Genomic DNA, 22,202 nt, shown 5'->3' with positions numbered 1-22,202 from the left:
TCTGCAAAGTATTTTCCCTTTGGTTTGGTAAACAGGAAAAAAAATGTCTTTGGAGCATTCCCAATTTTGTTTTCTCCCCCTCAATAAAAACAAAGATGAACTTTAAAATTTAATGATGTCTTAAGATGAGTCTCAAGAACCTGGGTAACATTAAAAAAAATACTTTTATTGATATATTATTTTTATACCATCTTTATTTTTTAATTCAATTTTAAAAATTCAATTCTAAATTCTTTCTCTTCTCCCTTTCCCATTTCCTAGTCATGAAAAGCAAAATCTGTCATAAATACATATAGTCATGCAAAAGAAATTCCCAAATTAGCTATGTTTTTAAGATGGAAAAAGAAAGAAAAAAGAAAATATGCTTGAATTTGTACTCTGAGTCTATAAGTTTTCTATCTGGAGTTGGGTAGCATGTTTCATGGTTCTTTGAATTGTGGTTAGTCATTTTGTTGATCGATATTACTAAGTCTTTTTAAAGTTCATTCTCTTTATTGATGCGATTGTATCAGCTGTTCCAGTTTTGCTCACCTTACTTTGCATCAGTTCATATAAATCTTTCCAGGTTTTTCTGAAACCATTTCCTTCTTTATTTCTTAAAGCACAAAATTATTCCATCATATGCACATACCATAACTTATTCACCTAAACAATGCTACATATTTTAATTTACTCATCTAGGTCCATACCAATTGAACTACCAAAAATTACTTTATAGAGCTAGAAGGAAAAAAGTCTTAAGGAACAAGAGGTCAAAAATATCAAGAGAATAGGCGAAAAAATGGCAAGACAGGGAGCCTAGAATTGCCAGATCTCAAACTATACCATAAAATTGTAATCACCAAGACAATTAGATAGGAAAGAAAGAAGCTGCTTGATCAGTGGAACAGATTAAGCACACTCTATATTGAAGCACATGAGCACGGTAACCTAATGTTTAATAAACCCCAAGATCCCAGCTATTAGATCAAGAACTCGCTATTCAACAGAACCTGTTGGAAAATTGAAAGTAGCTTGGCAACAATTAGGTATAAACTAACATTTCACATCATGTGCTAAGATGAACTCAAAATGAATATATAATTTAGACATAAAGGCTTATATTATAAGCAAATTAGTAGAGTGTGAAACTACCTTTGAGATCTGTAGATAGGGAAAGAGTTCATTACCAAACATGAGATAGAGTTTTATAGGAGGTAAAATGCATAATTTTGGTTACATAAAATCAAAAAGAACATGCACAAACAGAATCAATACAACTAAAATTAGAAGAAATGCAGAAAACAGGAAAAAATCTGCAGCAAGTTCCTTTAATAAAGGTCTCATTTCTCTAATGTATAAGGAACTGAGCCAAATTCATAAGGCTAAGATATATTCCCCAAATAATAATTGACCAAGTGATATGAATAGGCAGTTTTCAGAAAAAGAAATCAGAGCTATCAATAGTAATATTTTTAAAATGCTCTAAATCTCTAATAATTTGAGGAATGTGCATTAAAAATAGCTCTAAAGTACCAACTCACACCTGTCAGATTGGCTAAGATGACAAATAAAGGAAAGAAGAATGCTGGAGGGAATGTGGAAAAACAGATACCCTAATGCACTGTTGCTAAAGCTGGGAACTGGTTCCATTATTCTGGAAAACAATTTCAAACTACTCTCAAAAAGCTATTCAACTGTGCATACTCTTTGATCCAGCCATATTGTTATTAGATTTATACCACAAAGATCAATCAAAGAGGAAAAGAATCTATATGAACAAAAATATTTGCAGCAGTTCTTGTTTTGGTGGAATAGAATTGGAAACTGAAGGGATGTTCATGACTTCTACTTATGAATATATTCTTCTCCTCTACTACCCAGCAAGCCTTCTTTTATAGCAAAAATCAAAAAGGAAAGAAAAAATTCAATAAAACCCACACATCATTTTTACAGTACCTGTAGAATTTCATATCCATTGGTCTAACACCTCAGAGAAGAAGAAAGGGAGATTTAGTTTCTAAGCTCTTGGTCATTGTAGTTACAGAGAATTTAGTTGTTTTTTTTTATCTTATTGTTTTTCATTTACAATTTTGTGGTAATTGTATACATTATTTTCTTGGCTATGTATAATTTATTTTTTATCAGTTCAGATAAGTAAATTCTCTAAATTCTTCATATCTGTCATTTTTAATAGTGGAATTTGTTTAGTCATTCTCACTTCACTGGTCATCTATTTTGCTTCCAATTCTTTGCTGGAATCCTGTGATTTTTAAAATCCTTACCACATATAATTTTATGTATGTTTTGATCTAAACAGTCCAAACCTTCCCACGTATTTATCAATCATTCTTGGGAGACAGTGAGACATAGCAGATAGGGAGCCATATTTAGAGTTACAAAGTCCTACAATCTGACCCACACCAGTTTGGTGACTATGACAGTTCTCTGCAACACTAAGTTATTAAGAAGTTGTCTATCTGCATAGGTAGAGGGAATTCCCATACCAGAAATGCCACTACACTGGTAAAAGTGATATCACCACTGTAATTTTTGCTTAGCCAGAACCAACTTTTCTAGACAATGTTTGCATGACATTCTTCTGTGCCATGTTTTCTTTTGTCACTGAAATTCTACTCAGCATTAACGCAGTCTTTGCTGGTTTGTCATTTTGCAATTCCAATGCTCTTGTCTTTGTATTAATTTCTTTATTTACATGTGTCTTTTATGATGCACTTCACATTTTGAAATAAATTCTTCTATGAAGTGCACAAATGTTTTTGCCTTTAAAAAAAATCTACTTATCTTGTATGCTTTTTAAATATGAAAAAATAATACGTATAATTGTATGCATTTGCTTTGATGATTTTTGTGTTTTGTACAGTAGTGGCTTCTTAAATTTGGTGCTTTTTGTTATGCACACAAGATGTAGGGTTATAAAGAATACTAGATATAAGTGAATGGAACCGTCAACTATTTGGGAGTACGGGGCTCAGGCAGAGAGGAGAATTCTAAAAGTGGTAAATTTGAAATCATGCCATATGAATATTATGCATAAAGGTTTGCATAGCAAATGTCCTAATAATTCCATTTGTCCAATATACCAGTGTCAAGAACTGCTCAGACACCCTGTGGTTTGCATGCTGTGTATACTTCAGGCTTTTGAGTGTAGCCATCATTCTTCAAATTAAGCCCTTCACATTGTGACTGAATTTAAGTAACTCTTTTCTGCTTTGATGTGTGTCTTTTTAACTTCAGAAGAGGAGGAAATTGAAGTGTCCCCTTTACAAGAAGATACATTAGATTTCATTTTTTTAAACTAGAATTTCTTATTTAATTGGCTGTTCATGGAACTGTATTAGTTGTAGGTGGGTGAATATAGGCATTAATTGCCTTACTTGGTATTATGGGCAAGATTAAAAAAAAAATAATGGAGCAGAGGGGAGGAGGTGTTACAACCCAGCATAGCCAAAATTGGTACAACATTGGAAGTATAAAGTTTTCATGCATCTAACTTTATGGACCCTACAGAAAGACTTATGTTAAGTTAATACTAACTTTAAAAATCCATAAGTAAAGGAAATTCAAAACATTGAGCAATGTAAACTTATTCACTAATGGTTGTATTTTTCATTAATGCTAATTGTGTACCAGTTCATTGAATAGCTGTGTTTCTTTGGTTTTGAATTGGGCAAGAGAGGGAATGACATGTATCTCATCTAAAGGATGCTCCTACCATCATCCCTTTCCATCATGATCCATGTATCTCTGCAGACATAAGGTGACCTGACTGTTTTCAGGGACCATTTTCTGTAAGTACAGGCTTCACACTAGTGTTTTGAGATCTAATTTCCTGAACAAGTAATGTCTTATAAAACACACAAAAAAAACCCAAACTTTTCCAGTAGACCAGTTGATTGTGAAGGCTTTTTTTTTCAGGCTGAGTATGTTGTATTCACATTATTTTCTTATAGTGCCTTCTACTCCAATACTCCTTTGCAAAAGATGTGAGTGATTTCCTTTAACAGTTTTCATAAAATGATTCTCTTAAGACCCTACCTGCCTACATTTTCTTTGTCTTTCTCACTTGCACAAGCTTTTAGGTCCATAGCAGGTGGACTCTTGAGGAAATATGTATTACCAATTTACTGTTCTTGGGAGCAAACTCCACCTTGTAAAGGTATTTCCATTATACCCTAAAGACTCCATTCACTCAGCAAATTCTCTTTGTGAAGAACAAAGGGAAATACCCATGAAACCTGATTTAGATTTAGCCCAGAGGTGATTATTTTGTTGGAGAGTTTGAGCAAAATCAGTTTTGTCATTTTTTTGAGTCACAAAACCCAGAGAAAAATATATTGTTGCCATTCTGCCACAGGTATTTATTTATTTATCAAAATAAGAAAAAAAAAGCTTGGAAACTTAGAATATAATGCATTGGTATTTTCTTCTAAAATCAAAGTCGTGAATGTGTGTGTGTGTGTGTGTGTGTGTGTGTGTTTGTGTGTGTGTGTTCAGGAGCAATTTTTTTTCATTACTGATTTTAAAAAAATATTTGCCTTTGTGGGAGGCAGAATCAAGATGGTGGAGCACAAAAATGGATCTGTAGAAGCTCCCCCACATAACCCATACAATACCTGTAAAAAATGACTCTAAATGAATTATAGAGCAGCAGAAGCCACAAAACAACAGAGTAAAAGAGTTTCCCAGCCCAAGACAACCTGGAAAGCTGACAGGAAAGGTCTGTGACACTGGGCATGGAGTGGAGCATGGCAGAGACAGGACCCAGAACAGTCTTCAGGGAGCTACCAGCAGCAGCTGTGGTCCCCGGATTGCTCAACCCACAAACTCCACAGACAGCTTCAAAGGTCAGTGGGAGGGCTCCTTCACCCAGGAGAAGAGAACATAGTCTGGACCTCTGGGAGCAGCCACTGCAGTAGAAGCATCCATTTTTGGAACCCTCCACCTAAAGCCCCTGGGGGAATTGAGCAACTGATCTAAATCTCAGACCTGAGCATGGCCCTGGGGTGAGGAGAAGAAGCACTGGCATGGTAGAGATGGAAGTGGTTGTGGAGAGGGAATTCTACTCACAGATTCTGGGCAGTAAAGTTTTTGGTTGCTCCCAGACCAGTGCACAGACCAGGAGAAGAGTAAAATTCTCTCCCTTGATTGTGCCACTTTGGAGGAACTGAGAATGTACAGGTCCCTACAGTATACCCTCCTCTTGAGAAAGGACACAAAAGTCAAGTAACTGCTGGGAAAATGCCCCAAAAAGGAAAAACAATAAGACTATAGAAGGTTACTTTCTGGGTGAACAGGTATTTTCTTCCATCCTCTCAGATGAGGAAGAACAAAGCATAACATCAGAGGAAGTCAAGGATTCTGCATCCAAAACATCCAATATAAATATCCAGTGGTCTCAGGTCATGGAAGATCTCAAAAAGGATTTTGAAAATCAAGTAAGAGAGGTGGAGGAAAAATGGGAAGAGAAATGAGAGCAACAGAAGAAAATCATGAAAAGCAAGTCAACAGCTTGCTAAAAGAGACCCCAAAAAAATGCCATAATCAAAAACAACCTAGACATCATCTTTCATGAAATTATCAAAGAAAACTGCTTTGATATTCTAGAACCATAGAGCAAAATAAATATTGAAAGAATCCACCAATCACCTCCTGAAAGAGATCTAAAAAGAGAAACTCCTACGACTATTGTAGCCAAATTCCAGAGTTCCCAGGTCAAGGAGAAAATATTGCAAGTAGCTAGAAAGAAACAATTTGAATATTGTGTAAATACAATCAGAATAACACAAGATCTGGCAGCTTCTATATTAAGAGATTGAAGGGCTTGGAATATGATATTCCAGAAGTCAAAGAAACTAGGACTAAAACCAAGAATCACCTACCCAACAAAACTGAGTATAGTACTTCAGGGTAAAAAATGCTCATTCAATGAAATAGAGGACTTTCAAGCATTCTTTAATGCTTGAATGAAAGTCCAGAGCTGAATAGAAAATTTGATTTTCAAACACAAGAATCAAGAGAAGACTAAAAAGGTAAACAGGAAAGAGAAATCATAAGGGACTTTCTAAAGTTGAACTGTTTACATTCCTACATGGAAAGATAATATCTATAATTCTTGAGACTTTTCTCAACATTTGGGTAGTTGGAAGGATTACACACAGAGAGCCACAAGGTGAGTTGAATAAGAAGGGATGATATTTAAAAAAATAAAATTAAGGGGTGAGAGAGGAATATATTGGGAGGAGAAAGGGAGAAATGGAATGGGGCAAATTATCTCTCATAAAAGAGGCAAGAAAAACTTTTCCAATGGAGGAGAAAAGGGAAGAGGTGAGAGGGAAAAAGTGAAGCTTACTTTCTTCTCATTTAGCTTAAGGAAGGAATAACATGCTCACTCAATTCGGTATGAAAATCTATCTTACACTATAGGAAAGAAGGAGAGGAGGGGATGAGTGGGGTGGGAGGGATAATAGAAGGGAGGGCAAATGGGAGGAGGGAGTAATGAGAAGTAAACACTTTAGGGGAGGGACAAGGTCAAAAGAAAGGACAGAATAAATAGGGGGCAAGATAGGATGGAGGGAAATATAGTCTTACACACCATGACTATTATGGAAGTCTTTTGCAAAACTACACATATATAGCCTATTTTGAATTGCTTGCCTTCTCAGTGAGGATGGGTGGGGAAGGGGGAAGGGAGAAAAGTTGGAAATCAAAGTTTTAGGAACGAATGTTGAGAATTGTTTTTGCATACAGCTGGGAAATAAGAAATACAGGTAATGGGGTATAGAAATCAATCTTGACCTACAAGAGAAGAGAGAAGATGAGGATAAGCGAAGGGAGGGGTGTGATAGAAAGGAGAGCATATTCAGGGAAGGGGTAATGAGATTGCAAGGTGTTATGGGGTAGGGGGAGAGGAGAGATGGGGACAAAATTCAGAACCCAAAATTTTGTATAAATGAATGTTGAAAACTAAAAATATACAAACATAAAAAGAAAGAAGAAAAGAAATGATAGAAAAAGCAAAATAAAAAAAAAATTATGCCTTTCAGTGTCACACATTTTGCTCATTTGTCATTGGTCCAGACTGGGCCTTATGACATCAACCTGCATCCATATAGGCTAAGGAAGATTAGAAAGTAGTCCCAATTTTTGTATTTTGGGAGCCTCAGGGAATAATATGCAAGGCATGTTCTAAGAATTTGGCATAACAAAGATAGTCAGATGGAACTCACCATTGTTTTTCCCCATATTCATTACTACCTTCCATTCCAGCCATGCCTTCATGTACACAGTATCCACAGTGGAGAATGATGATTACATTCCTTCCTAGAATTGATAAGATATAGATCAACTGAAATTAGGAAAGCTGCGGTAAGAGGAGATGCAGAATAAAAATAGACTTATTTTAAATAGCAACTTTTGTTTTTATTATTATTTGATTTAAAGAATGCTAGTCTATCTATATCTATGTATCTCTATACATTGATATAGATATATAGTTATCTCTGTATCTGTATCTATCTATCTATCTAAACTTATTTGTGAACATGATTTTCCCCAATAGAATATAAGCACTTTGAGTACAGGAATTATTTTATTTCTTACCTTTCAATCGCCAGATATTAGCTTGGTGCCCAGCATGTACTAGCTACTTAATAAATATTAGTAAAATTGAATCAAATATGTCTAAATCCATGTGATAAGTGCTACAGAGAATCAAAAAATGAGTTCAATCCTTAGAGAAGATTAAGTGAACAAAGGCTAGCACAGTGATTGTCATTTGCATAATTCTTACTTCTGGTATATTTCAATTTTCAGATTTCATGGGGTATGATTTAGAATTTCATTTTATCCCCTATGAAAGAGATATCCTTTACTTTTTTCCTAATTTTAAAATACTGTTGGTTTGGAGCCCTGAGAATATGTTGCATTTCTGTTTATTAAATTAGACAGCTGCTTCGGGTAGCATATTAAAAATTAAGTTTAGTTAAATCTCAGTTTCCTGTAATCACTGTGTAAGATACTGATTACTACCTCTCAACACTCTATATTGGTTTGGTTCAATGGTTAGATAGTAATTAACATTAATATTTAAAGACCATTTTCCTACCCTGATAAATTACAAATGATACTGACAATTTTATATTCCTTAGGGTTAATTACAAATGTTCATAATTTATCTACCCTCCTGACTATTGCAAATGACTATGTCCAAGACTATGATGAGAAAAACTGTGAGACCTTTGAAAAGGGGGCTACTCCACAGAGGCTTAGTGATATAAATTAGAGATGCTGTTCAATCCTTTCTGATCAACCACGCTATCTCTCTCCCTTACCTCTCTTGTAGTGGAAAATAATTCCACTGGGAAGAAAGAATTCTTCTTTGACATGGCCTAAAGTCAGGGTGTTATATGAGAGTGGACAAGAGACTTGAGGAACTCAATAACTATGATGGAAAGCCCAAGAACAAGACAAGTACTACCAATAGGAGTTCAAAGAGTGAAGTGACAATCTCACCTTCTTTTTCTCCCTTCTCTGTCTATACTGCTCTTACTCTGTTCCGACAATGCTATATTAAAATTTTCCAAGGAAAGTCATCTCAGGATTGAGGGGAAACTTTCAGGAATAAAATTCTGAGGACACAAAATTAAGCCTAATAAAGAGAATAGACAAGTGTGTTTTCTGAAAAAAACCAATATGGAAGAACAGGAGGCTCACTCAGTAACTTAGTTTTTTAAATGGCATGGGTAGAAGATGGAAGCAAAGGCAAGTAATGAATGATGCATATGAAAGTGTGATCTAGTATTGTTTAAGAATTATGTCAGGAAAGCTAAAGCTTAAAATGAATTGAGACTAATAAGGAAAATGAAGGATGACAAAAAGAGATTTTCTTAGTTACATTGGGGGAAAATTGAGCAGAGCAAAATAAAATAGGACCATTGTCCAAGGTAAATTGGATAACAGTAAAGGCTGATTGAGAGATGATTGAATAATTAATTCTTATTATGATTCTATTTACTTTCTGCTATGAATAATTGTCTTTGAATGATAGAAAAGCTTACAACTGAAAAATAGTTAATTTTAAGTTGAAACTCATATAGAATGACAGTAAGACAAGATCTAACTAATTTTGTTTAGCTCATCACTATGCACAGATGTGATGGGCCTGCTATCACAGATTCTTAGATCTGCACTCATAAAAGGAAAGCAACTTTCAAGGGATTAATAATCACTTTGGTCAAACACATGTATCATTTTTTTAACCAAGTATATATATTATTCAGTTAGTTCAAGGAGTCAGAACCCTGAATTTCAAAGAAAATACATAGAAATCAAAAAAAGCAATAGACATGGCTTCCTCTTCCTGAATTCAACAGACAGTTCCAACTGTCTGACCATAGTTACCAAAGCGGGAAGGACAGTATCTGGGTTTTCAAAGCCCAGAGGCTCCTTTAGCAGCTTCTCAGAGTCCTCATCTGGCCAAACAAATACTCTTACAAAAACTAAATCCCAAATAAAACCTCAACTCAGAGTATTTATACCTTTTATAGAGCCAGAGGGTATCACAACCCTTTGACCCAGTGCCTCAATAGAAAGAACAAAAGGTATTTGGGACCCTCCTACAAAATAACACCCCTAATCAAACTTCCAACAATGAGCAGGCCCATCAATGGTTGTATCAATGGATGGTGCTCTTTAAGCACCTTAAAATAATTAACAATATAAATACATACACTCTTTCTAGTTAAAGAAGCTCTTGTTTTTGTACTTTACTCCTTGTAAGGACTCTTGATTGATAAGGCATGATTCAATCACAGGCACTTGATTATACTAAAATAAAAACAGCAAAAGATCCTATTTTGATTGCCATCTTGCCAGACAAACTCTATTATACTAAACTACAGTAGTAGCTTAATTGTCTAAAAACTGATAGTTACTACAAGGGACTAAAACAATTACAGATGCAATAACTGAGTCACTCACTGTCAGTGTATTCTGAAAGATCGTAGAGACCAAAGGGATACTCTAGGATGAGAAAAAGACAAATGTTCTGATTTTTAAAGGATGGAAGAAAATGTAATAGTTTGTAAAATATAAGTTAATGAATTTTATTTTGATCCCTGACAAAATTCTATTAAAAGAATTGTTAATGGAAGTCTAGAAAAAGCAAATGATCATCAAAAGGTGTGACTTCATCAAAAAGAGGCTATGACAGAATAGCCAATTTAGTGCCACAAGGAGACATTGCTACCAGTATAATTGAAATAGTTTGTAGCAAAGTGTGTGACAGATACTTTGATATACTTTTGTTGTGTACAGAATGGTGAGATGTAGGCTTAGACAAAAAGAAGTCAGAACTGGTGAATGACCAGGCCCAAAGAGTAGCCATTAATATGTCAGTCTTGGTCACGGGAAGGTCTTTCAAGGCAAGTAAGCTTTTTCATATAGTGGCAACAAAGTACCAAGGCCTGAAGTTTGACCTTTGCTCTTTTAATATTTTATCAATAGCCTAGGAAGAGGGATAGCTGAGATGATTATGTTTTAAAATAGTCCATAGCTAGGAAAGAGAGAAAAAATATTGAATGACAAGATATAAATACACCTTGATGTATGCACATGCAAGATGGGATTTTTTGGGTGTTATTTTTTGGAGTTCCGTTTCCCAGGCTCACGCTAAATTGTAAACATCTGAAGGATTAATTTCCTTTGAACCCTGGTAACTCACAGTTGTAACACATCAGGTGCCGAGTCACATAGGTTTTTATATCCTTTGGCTCTGCACCAATCAAGTACTGAGTCGTAGGTTTTGTTGCCTTCTGGCTCCAAACCTATTAGTTGAAAGTGTGCATATATTCTCAGGTGAGATATCGCCTCAGGGCTCACTCATGGGAAGAATGTTTCACCTGAGGTCTTTTTGATTTCCTGGACAAGACTCTGTGTAGCCATTGTTAAGGAGGCCCCTGGCTTTGTGAACCCAGATATCACTGCTCTTTCAGTCTGGTGATGTATGTCTATTACTCTTTTTAGACAGTTGGAACCCTGTCTGTTGGAGGTCACTTCTTTACCTCAGAAGAGCCTACACTGGAGCAGTCCCTACCCATGTAAGGCTAGGGGAGGATGAGCTGCCCCAGAGTTGGCATGGTACAGGCCAGAGACAGAAGCTGGGGGCAGGAGTCCCTGGAGCCTGCTGTGCCTGGACCCAGGCAGGAGCAGGAAGAACTTAGAGCAGTACCTTCCCCCATGAGATGAGACATGGAGCAGGAGAAGAGAGCTGCCTGTGTATGAACCCAGGCAGGAACCAGGAGCAGTCAACCCCTGAATGTGCAGGAGGAGGAACCCTTGAGCTCAGGACTCTGCCCTGAGCTGAGATGGAGGCTTTGCAGCAGGGCAGGAGCAGTGAGCATGCTTTCTGACATCATCCCACTTTCTGAAAAAAGTAGTATCCAGAAATGAGCACAATACTCTAGATGTAGTGTCACCACTACAGACACAGTGGTGGAATGGGGGCAGTGTAATGGCTACCAGAGACCCAACCCAGTTGGCTACGTTATCCAGCTGCACCTCAGGACTTGAAAGTGGGGGCTGGAACAGTGTTGGGACTTGGACTCTTTGGCTCATTAGGGCAGGTGTACACCTGACAGAGTCAGATGGGAGCCTGCAGTAGCAGTGTGGGGAGAAGGACACACCCTCAGGAGGATTTTACTTGGACACTCTGTTTGGATTGAAGGAATTGTAACCAACTGTGACCTAGGAGAGGAGTGTATTGTGTTCTCTGCCACCCCTGGGGATGTGCTGTGCTAGGGAAGACTCTGGCCTGGGACCCCCAATTGTATAAAAAAGTATTTTGAGACAGTACCTGAGTGAGCAGGAGCTTGTTGCTCATTTCCCAAAGATTTTGACCCCCAAAGAATGTATAAGGTGGGGTGTATGCTATGCTATGTTATGTTATACACTTTCATTTCTTTTTAAGGCTTTGTGGCCACTATGATCAAAAGTTGTAATGTTTTGAATTGTGAATGCTTAAGTTTCTTGGCTCAAGGTTTAGTTTTGAATAGAGTAATTCTTATACTGTGTGATTCGACCCTAAATATGCATGCATATATGTGCATGTATATGTATATAACTCCATTGAGGGGATTTATTTTAAAGCAATGCTGTCAAATTCAAATTGAAGCAGATCTCTGCAGATCTCACATTGATTTAGAAAGCAACAAATGAATATTATTTATGTTATGTTGTATTTTTATTTATTTTGTTAAACATTTCCCAATTACATTTTAATGGCTATAATGGGGAGTTTTGCTGGCCCCTTGTGTTGGCCTCAACTTTGATACCTCAGGTAAAGGATGAAGGAGGTAATAGTCCCATATCCCCACTATATCTGGAGTGGTCCCACTATATGTAGAGTACTGTGCTCATTTCTAGATACTGCTTTTTGCAGAAAGACATTGATTTACTGGAGTGTCCAAAAAATGATGAGCAATAAGTACATACAAAGCATATACAAAGGTTGCTGTCCATGCTTCCTGAGGTAAATGACATATTCTCATAATGTTCATTATAGATTATTTGTCCTCAGTCTTGCTCAGGAAAGAAATGAAAGTTATCACCTCTACATTCCCAAGAGAAGAAATCATATCACAAATTAGTATCTAGAGCAAAAAACTCTTCTTATTGGTAATCTCATATAGACCTCAGAGACAGAATATGAGATAATTGATGACAGGATAGTCTGAGGTAGTCTTTACTGCTTCTGAAAATGCTTTCTTTTCGTTCATTTTGACAAACATGTACTTAGTACCTACTATGCGCAAGGCACTAGAGAAACAGAGAGAAATATGACACAGATCCTTCTTTAAGGATGTTTATGATTGAATCTAATTTAATCTAATCTAAGGACTATTACCTTGTCCATTTTACGTGACAGGAATCATAATGAAATCTTTCTTTAGTATAAGACTCCCAAATCTCAAAAGGAGAAAGGAACTTACCAGCTAAAAGTTATTTATTGATGTTCAATTGGTCTATTTGGATCACATGCCTCATTTTACTCCTTGGTTTTTAATAAAGATATTTATTTTCATTTATTCTGAGTATACTTCAGGAAACATAATTAAAAGCTGATGAGTAACTCAGATACTCTGCTCAGAGAATGCTGAAATATTTACTTTCTACAGTATAAATGAGTGGAGTGTGCTTATTTTATATTACTTAGATAAGAATTTTGCATGAAATCTTAAGCAACATCTTTCTGGGAAGATATGCTTATTATGAAATGGATGTGAAAATGACTTATTCTCATAACTAGTTGTTCAGATTTCCTCCCTTGTACCCCCACCCCTGCCATGACTATCACCCATATTTGTCTGTCTGACCTCGTAAGTAATCTATCTATAAAATTCCTTTGAGCATCTCAGGTTTGTTTCTCATGAAAGATTTTTATCACTTTCCTATTTATGTTGTTCAGATCATTTAACTAGACGTTTTGTCATTTAGTGTAATAACTCATCAATCTGTTAGCACAGCCTTTCTTTATGTTACCTTTCATAATGCTATGAAATGGGCTATTTTGAATCCCTCAAATGTCATAAACCTCCAGATTGCTAATTGCTTTGGATGCTGTGAAAAATAATTACTCCACATTATTTTTGATATTTAATTGGCAGTGTAATGCAGTTAACTAAAGACCTGCAATATACCATTTCAAATTACTGGATGTGCTGAAATAGAAAAGTCAGTTGTAAAACTTTATAAGCAAGAGAATGTTTCCTATATTACATTAGCAATCACTATAGAGGGTTGGGTTTTGGATTTTTTTTTGAGAATATGAGAAAATCCAAGCAGTGAGAACTTACATAAAGCTGAAAGCTGTATTTCATGCAAATGTCATATTAGGAGGCAAATATCCGTTATTCCATTGTGATAATGGACATTGCATGCCAGTTTGGCTCTATGATGCCCTGTTCTCATCTGACAGGTCTTTATAAAGGTGCATGGTGATTTCATTGCTGGAAGGATTAATCTCTATTACTTCCCTGTGTTCAGTTTGCTCTGCATCTGTAGGACGTATAATAGAAATAGTGTTCCAGATTGGAGACATCACGGAAGTATGTAAGCATTTCAGCAACTCTATCCTTACCTCTTAAAAAAAATGCCACTTCCTGTTATATACTAATCCTTGAAAAATTACTCTTAAAAGTTTAGTGCAATGATTTTTTTCTAAGCCAGAATATCACCGGGGACAGTTTAAAATAAAATTGTTAACTAGCCAATTCTTCTCTCCTGTTTTTCTGTTTGATATTATCCCAGACTTTGCTTGAATTATATAATATATGGTCTGTTTCCAAGATATGCATTTGAAAACATGCCACCAAAATAAATTAAACTGATTAAGGAAATGTAAATTATTTTCAGAATTTCAGAAATTGAAAAGGGATAAGTGGAAGGAGAAAATGTTGGGCTGGTGTGAAGCAATAGCCCGTAACCCTCACAGAATCCCAAACAGCACAAGGACACCTGAGGTCTCAGGGGATCTGGCTGATGCATCACAAAACTCAACATTGGTGAGTGAAAAGTTATGTTTTCTGAAAGTAGCACTTATTGTAAATGAAGAAAATAGCTAATTTTCATGTAAACTCTTTTAATTGTTAACATATTGGCTTCCTCCTATAGAGTTCACATTTACATAACTGTGTTGGACATTAGTTATAGGAATCTGAGTATCAACAATTAGGTCTTGCCGCTATTTTCACAACTTATAAAACTCTTCTCTCCTTTAGCAGCTATAAAGAAATCTTAAAATAGGGAAAGCAGCTCCCTTGAATAATGGTCTTAATTAATGCAATCGGTAAAAAATTTTTCATCAAACACTCCAAAGACTATGAAAAAATCAACTATATTTTTGGTTTATTTTTCTCTTTTAGTAAAATATTGAATATCAGAAAAATAAAAAAAATTAAATTGACTCATCTTTTGTTAATAGAATTTGGTCCAAGAGGCCTCATTGTTATTCATTAAATTATCATGTTATTCCATAAAAAGCAAAGGCCAAAGGAAAGAAATTAGTAAGGGTTGGAGTGGCAGTGTGTGTGATAGTCTCAGAGTCAAAAGACCTTGGTTTGAATCTGGACTTTGATATTTTCTACCTTATAGTGAAGCTAGTATGGAGCAAGGGCAAAGATCTTCACTTCTTTCTCATCTCCCATTATTGAGCCTAACGATGTTAGTGGTCACTTCTGCCTCTCCATCCCATGCTTCTTTATCCTCTCATTTTGAGATCTTTGGCTTTTCTACCTCCAATCAGCATTTTCAGTGATTAAGAAAAATTACTGCTTCAATGAAAGAAGTTTCAGCGTTCTCTCTATGGCCTTTGTCTAACATGCTTCTCAGCGGTCCTGTAGGGTAGCCATGAATTAGCCTTGGCAAAAGGGAAAGTCAGTCTAAGTTTTAAATGAATCTACAAGGTGGAATCCCATCATTGTCTCTTTTTCAGTAAAAATATTTATTTTCCTTTGGGACTTCTTGTTTTTTTCTCTGTTGAAGTGATCAAGGTTTTATTGATTTCATATGAACTAGGATCTCTTGCATTTTCTAGCTTCACTTTTCCATTTTCAGGAGTATTTAACATTTTTCCCTGTTGTCCATGAAGTAGTCACAGTCAAGAACCAGCATTAGAACCAGGAACCACAAGAAGAGAACAGCCTTTTAATTACTGAAACGTGGAAATGACACAAAAATCAAAGCATGAATGTTGCTTAAACTTTACCACATCTGTCAGAGATGGTGTGGACATGGAAAGGGGTTTAAGAAAATGAAGAATGACAAGAGGGCACTGGACATTTGTAGCTCTTTTGGAAATTTCTAAAGGGTTATTATATGTATTCTTTGACATTATTCTAGTAGGAACTTGACTATTCTTTAAAAGAAAAAATTCAGGATTTAGAATTGCTGCACAGGCATATGTCTGGATAGCTTTTACATAAGGTGTCCATGATCATGTAACATGCTCTGATCATGTAACAGACTCTGAGGTTTATAAAAATTCACTTCTAAGAGACTTCAATAGATCCCTTGCTTATGATGTGAACCACTTTCTGGTTTCCATAATGTATTTCAAATCCCAAATATATGGTCAGATTAATTGGGGAAACACTGCTCTATACCATATCTCATCAAATAAAATACCTGAGTATATACAGTCCCCACTTCACTGATGAGAAAATGAAATTGTGAGAAATTGTGACTTGTCTAAAGTCACCCAACTAGTAGTGAAAAGGAGGGATTAGAAGTATACATCCTGCCTCTTTTAAGTTATATTATTTACAATGTAAAATATAATTTATAACATGAAAATGTTATACCATCTTTTAACTATCAGATTAACCACTGTAGCAAATTTCTCCTAGAAATCCTTTTCCTGTAAGGTGAAAGACAACATTCATATAAGGTGGGAGACAGGATTTGGAGTCAGGGAGCTTAGGTTCAGATCTTAGCATGGCTACTTGCTTTCTGTGTTTCTATGGGCAAGTTTCTAACTTTTCTAGACTTCAGTTTTCACCGAGGTCTGTGATCAACAGTTGAATTAAGTTTTGTATTGTGTGTTTTACTAAAAACCTCATTGAGTCATCCTGACATGTTTGCTTGTTGGTGGCCATTTATCTTTATCTTTTTTTTTTTTTTTTTTTTACCTTTCTAACATCTGCCCCATGCCAATCTAGATTTTTCTGTAAGACAGATGAGACTCACTACGTTGTTCTAAACCAGTGTCTCCCAAACTGTGTGGTAAAGACCTCTGATGGTCTGTGTAATGCTAATGAGTTTTCCGTGAGAAAATGTAGATGTCAGCAATATTTTGCTCTCTAAAAAATTAAATATGAATTAATGACCTTTTTATCACTTCAAAAGATTTGTGATTCATTACTGGAAGCAGTTACACCACTAATGCAAACTACAATGCCTCTGGTGTTCATCAATTGTTATGGCAAAAAAAGAAAAAAAAGCTAGGAAGAAAGCTATCATTTTCCAGTGAGCAGCCTGTATAAACTTAGGTAGATTGGTCACTGGAAAATAGTCCTCACCTGGATATATATTTGAAGTCTGTGTAGTATGTTGGGTCCTGACTAAACTCACCCTCTACTCACATATACTTCAACAACTCAAGGTAAGCATTATGTCTCAGTGAAGTATCAGAGTAGGATGTTAGGGAGAATAAGGTCCCTTTTCTCAATATGCTAGCCCAGTGCGTCTAGGCCAGGGATGGGGAACCTTCTAGATTCTTGGGTATGGCCTTTTGAGTGAATTCAAGTTTTGCAAAACAAATTCTTTTTTATTATTTTATTTTATTATTTATTATTATTTTTTATTAAGGGGATTTGTTCTGTGAAGTTTGAATTCAGTCAAAGGACTACAGGTTCCCCGTCCTTCATCTAGGTTTTAGTCCCTGATTTCACCAGGAGGTCTTCTTCAATCAGTTCACTGATAGAATACTCTGAGAAATATGTGAGGAAGAGGTTTTTAAAAAGTTGTCAAGAAGACTGAAGAGAATTTCATCTATAAAGTCTATACATCTATAAAAATATTTTGAGCTCCATCAATGACCATAACCAGATTAGATGGTGCTCAACTTGACATTATTCATATTTGTCACAGAGAAATTGCTATTTCCTCAGAGACCTCCGTTAGCAAATTTGCGATGAGACTAATGGCCTCTTTGTGTGAGCACTTTCTCGTCTTGGTTTCCAGACTCCAGTAATTCCCATGACTCTTGGGTTCCATATTTGGTACTCTCACTTCTGACAACAAAGCAGCAACCAAAATTCTTAACCTCAGCTCCATAAATTTGTTTTCTATTTTTTTAATTTTCATTTAATAATGTATTTCAAATTAAATTGGCTTCTTTTGGAATTCTACATATTTTATTTTGTGCATATGAAAACATTATTCTGAGAAGGACTGATGTATAGGTTTCACCAGACTGCCAAAAGGCTCCATCACCCAGAAAAGATTAAGAAGTCTTCCACTAGAGTGAGTTCTACTTATGCAAATTAATTTGTACTTCCTGGAAAAGCAAATGGCTAGGAGAGGCTAAGCACTTCTCACTTCAACAAATAATGGTCATGACCTGTTTTGGCATCAGTCATCTTATTATGTTGCTTTTTTTTTTTTTACCCAGAAAAATAAAGCAACTTATGAAAATCAAAAGATTTTAAAGTTATCCCGTTCTTAGCTCATTTCCTCCTTTGGGATGGGGGAGGTAGTGATGATGCTGGTCCAGACTTAGGATTTGATCAAGATGAGGAATTCCTGATGTAGGACTGACCTCACTCATGCAGATCATCAACTCATTTGTATCTCATCACTTTAGAGTGTTACCTGAGATATTGTGATCTTAAGCAGTTTGCTAAGGATTGCATAAATTGTACGTGTTGAAGTCAAGATTTGTATTCTAGTGTTCTTCCTTCCAAGGCTGGTTTTCTGCATGTTATTCTAGACTGTCTTACATATGGAGAGACTGTTTCCTCATATGGAGTAATTAAGGAAAAAACCCAAGGCAGTGGGATAATTACTTTTTAGCATTTCAGCAGGAATATTTTGAATAGACTTCACATTTTATATTTGACCTCTCATCTAAATGATTAATATGCTGGTTAGCATTGTGGTTAATTTATATTGATTGAGCGCTCCCAATTTGTGCCTCTGAACTAGGCACAACAGACATTTATGCCATGTGAAAAGGTTTGGTTTAGAAGGTAGGGGCTGGACTTGCAATCAGGAAGAACAGTTTTCCAATATCACCTATGGTACTTATTAGCTCATGAATTAGTTATTTAATTGTGATGATAAAAGCAGGCATCATATTCCAAGTGATTTGGGCTTGAAACTGAGGTCACTTCCTTGACCCCTACTCTCTCTCACTTTGCCCTAACCAATCAGCTGCCCAGTCCTAACATTTCTACTTAAATGATAGCTAAAACAGCAGTAAAACCAGTAGTCCAGTCTGGGATATCTCCTTCCTGGAGAAAAATTGGTAGCAGTGAACCACGAGAAAAGCTCTTCAAAGAAGTTGTGCCAGGCATATAACTTTAAGATACGTAATAGGCCCTCACAAATGCAGGTTGTTTTCTTATCTAATCCTCACAGCAACTCTGGGAGGTGGGCACTATTAATATCTCCATTTTACACTGAAGAAACTGAAGCAAACAGAGGCTAAATGATTTGCTAATAACTCATGCAGTTGGTAATGCCTTGCAAACTCCAAATCTAGCACTTCATACACCATGGCTCTTAAATGGGCCTCACTTTCCACATCTTTAAAATGGGAATGAAAATAACTGTTGTCTTTACATCACAGAATTATTGAGAGGCTAAAGTGATATAGTGTATGAAAATGTCCTAGCATTCATCAAAGAGCTATATAAATGTCAGTTATTATCATTATTTTGTTATCATTAAAAATATACTTAAGTCTGAACTTTGACTTATGGGTAAAGTTCCATTTCTTGAGATTTATAAGCATTTAATATGCACTGACTGCTAGAGAATGAATAAATGAAATAATTCACAAGAGAGAACATCTTGCCTCTTCACTATATCTGAAAAGCTTTATGAGGTAAGCATTGTGTCTCCATTATATTTGGGAGAGAAGGGGAAGAGAAAATAGTAGAACATGGTAAAACACAAAGAAAATTGAGGAGAAAAGAGCCTTTAGGAAAGATGGAAAGGGTCCCTAGTGGCTGGATTTAAAATAAGATTATTCTTTTTCCCTGCTGCATATATTTTTTTAAAAAATTTGAGATATTACTTAATGTGATAAGTTATGCTAAAATGACTTCTATCTTATCTATTCCTTGTCTATTCCCCCATCTGTAAAATAGGGATGTAATGCAGTACTTTTATATGTCCTTCACAGGTTGTTGTGTTTGTTCATCGTTTTTGAAGAGGACCATGACACCAGGGAAATGATGACATGACTTGCAGTTGACTTTGATTTGAGTGAGGGAGGGCTGTGCAATTTGTGAAAGGGTGAATATGGTCAGTTGAGAAATTCATAGATCCTTTCAAGCATCATCCTTCCACACTGAAAGACTTTGGCTAAAGTAACAGTGTACTGAGAATTATTTTTGTTTCTTTTGAAACTCTGATGGATATTTTTAAAGTGTTGCTTACCAAGCTTGGAGTCAGGCCCTAGGATTATAGCCCTGGCTCAGCTCTTCCCAAGTTTACTTGTTCTCACCAACTATCATTTGGGGGGGGGGGTGGAAATGTATATTTTTAATGTATGTATTATATATTATATACGATACCTATTGTATATTATATACGATACCTATTAGATACTATACGATATATACCATACATACATATACATGTACATACATACATGTTGTGTGTGTGTATAAAAATAGAGTCATCCTCAGATTCAGGAAGATCTTTCTGAAGATCAGATTTCAAGTTTGGCTTCTGTAACATGTTAGATCACTAAACCTTAACCTCATCAATCACTTAACTTCTCAGTGTCCCCAAGCAATACTCACAAGACAGAGGGTTAGTAGTTTCTTAGTGCTTCCATGTTAGCTTGGCAGGACATCGTCAGTAAGATACCCCATGTGTCTGTGGTTGGCCCTGTGCTGTTTAGCATTTCAATCAGTCATAAGGTGATATGATATATATTAATATATATCAATTTTGAAGATGACATAAAGTTGGGTGATGGGCAGCTAGCACTCTGGCTGCCAGTCACTTCAGTTCAAGATATTATATTTTAGGAAGGAGATTGATAAGCTGGAGAGTGTCCAGACAAGGACATCTAAGATGGTGAAGGTTCTTGAGTTCAAGTCATGTACATGTTGGTTGAAGGGACCAGAAATCCTTAGACTGGAGAAGGGCAGCCTTGGCACTTTGGTAGCTATCTTCAAGTATTTGAAGGGCAGTTTTGTGGAGGTAGACTTGCTCTGTTTGTCCTGAGGAAACACAACAATGTTTAGAAGTCACAGAGAGGTCAGTTTAGGAATGATGGTCCAAAGTCAAATGCCTCATGAAAGGATGACTTCCCCCTTTCTTCAGGCAGAGGCCGAACAAGTCGAGGGTGTGTTTCAGTAAGGATGCCTTTCATGTATGGAATAAACTAGATGGCCACAGAACTCTTTCTTATCTCAAATGTTGAGACCAGACGTTGCAGAACACTTGTTGATCAGAATTAGTAGAAGGAGCTTCCTCAGTACAAGTTCACTAAATTATTGAGGCAGCTAAATGGATAGAGTGCTAGCCATAGAGTCAGGGATAACTAAAGTTAAAATTGTCCTCAGATACCTAATGGCTCTATGACCATAGGCAAGTTTCTTCAGGTATAAAATGGGGATCATAATAACACCTGCCTCTCAGGTTTGCTGGGAAGATCAAATGAGATAATATTTGTAAAGCCCTTAACCCAGTGCCTGGCACAGAGTGGGCACTTAATAAATGTTTATTCCTTTCTGCTTCCCCTAATGAAGTCATAAGTCTGAAACATATAAAAAGTAATATTGCCCTGTATATATGTCATTTCTCTTCAGTAGACTGTAAGCTCCTTGAAGGCAGGAGCAATTTCTTTTCTTATTTTTTTTCTTTGCTTCCTCAGCCTCTCACCATTACTTATTACACTATAAGTGCTTCCCAAATGCTTGTGAAATTGAAGTTTCCTTCACCTCTTTGGTATTGGTTCCCACGTGTGGAAAAATGAGAGATTTAGATCAGATGATCTGATGAATCCTGTATCTGTTCATACATACACCTGCACATGTAAAACATAAGGGGTTAATTAAATTGATTAGAACCTGATTCTAGTGATCCGTGGTGGTGTTGTGTTTGTCCTTCCCGGTAGAAAAGAACCATGATATCAAGTTGATAACACGACTTGCAGTTGACTTTGATTTGAGTGAGGAAGGGCTGTGCAAGGTCACCAACCTCTCTGGTGATCCTAAGGAACACTTGGATGAGAGAGTGGTTTCACATGGTGAATCAAAATGATTATGTTTCCAGTACTGGAATAGTTATCAGAACACATACCCTAATGATGGCTGGTGAATTGTTTTTGTTGCAGGAAAAGAATGAATTATTATTAAATGGGAATTAAGGAGGTGTGGGTACTTTAGCCATATAAGAATTAATGGGTTTTCTGAACTGTGTTCTATGAAATCGGTGAAAACCTCATTAAGAAGAGGAGTCTT

General features: G+C 36.2%; 1 protein-coding gene across 6 annotated transcripts in view; it reads left to right on the top strand.

Annotated features, from left to right (window-relative positions):
• The window catches only part of MARCHF1 (membrane associated ring-CH-type finger 1), a 663,012-nt gene that overhangs the window by 201,150 nt on the left and 439,660 nt on the right, over positions 1-22,202 (top strand). For all 6 annotated transcript variants that reach the window (XM_072621551.1, XM_072621552.1, XM_072621554.1 and 3 more), the window contains one exon: positions 14,413-14,561. In XM_072621551.1, the coding sequence (XP_072477652.1) occupies positions 14,451-14,561 (111 nt within the window). In that variant the 5' untranslated portion in view covers positions 14,413-14,450. The remainder of the gene's footprint in view (positions 1-14,412; positions 14,562-22,202) is intronic.

This window comes from Notamacropus eugenii, chromosome 6 (genome assembly GCF_028372415.1).
Source record: "Notamacropus eugenii isolate mMacEug1 chromosome 6, mMacEug1.pri_v2, whole genome shotgun sequence".
In the NCBI taxonomy this organism is placed as follows: domain Eukaryota; kingdom Metazoa; phylum Chordata; class Mammalia; order Diprotodontia; family Macropodidae; genus Notamacropus; species Notamacropus eugenii.
The sequence above is the reverse complement of the archived record's forward strand: the minus strand, read 5'-3'. Positions and strand labels throughout refer to the sequence as shown.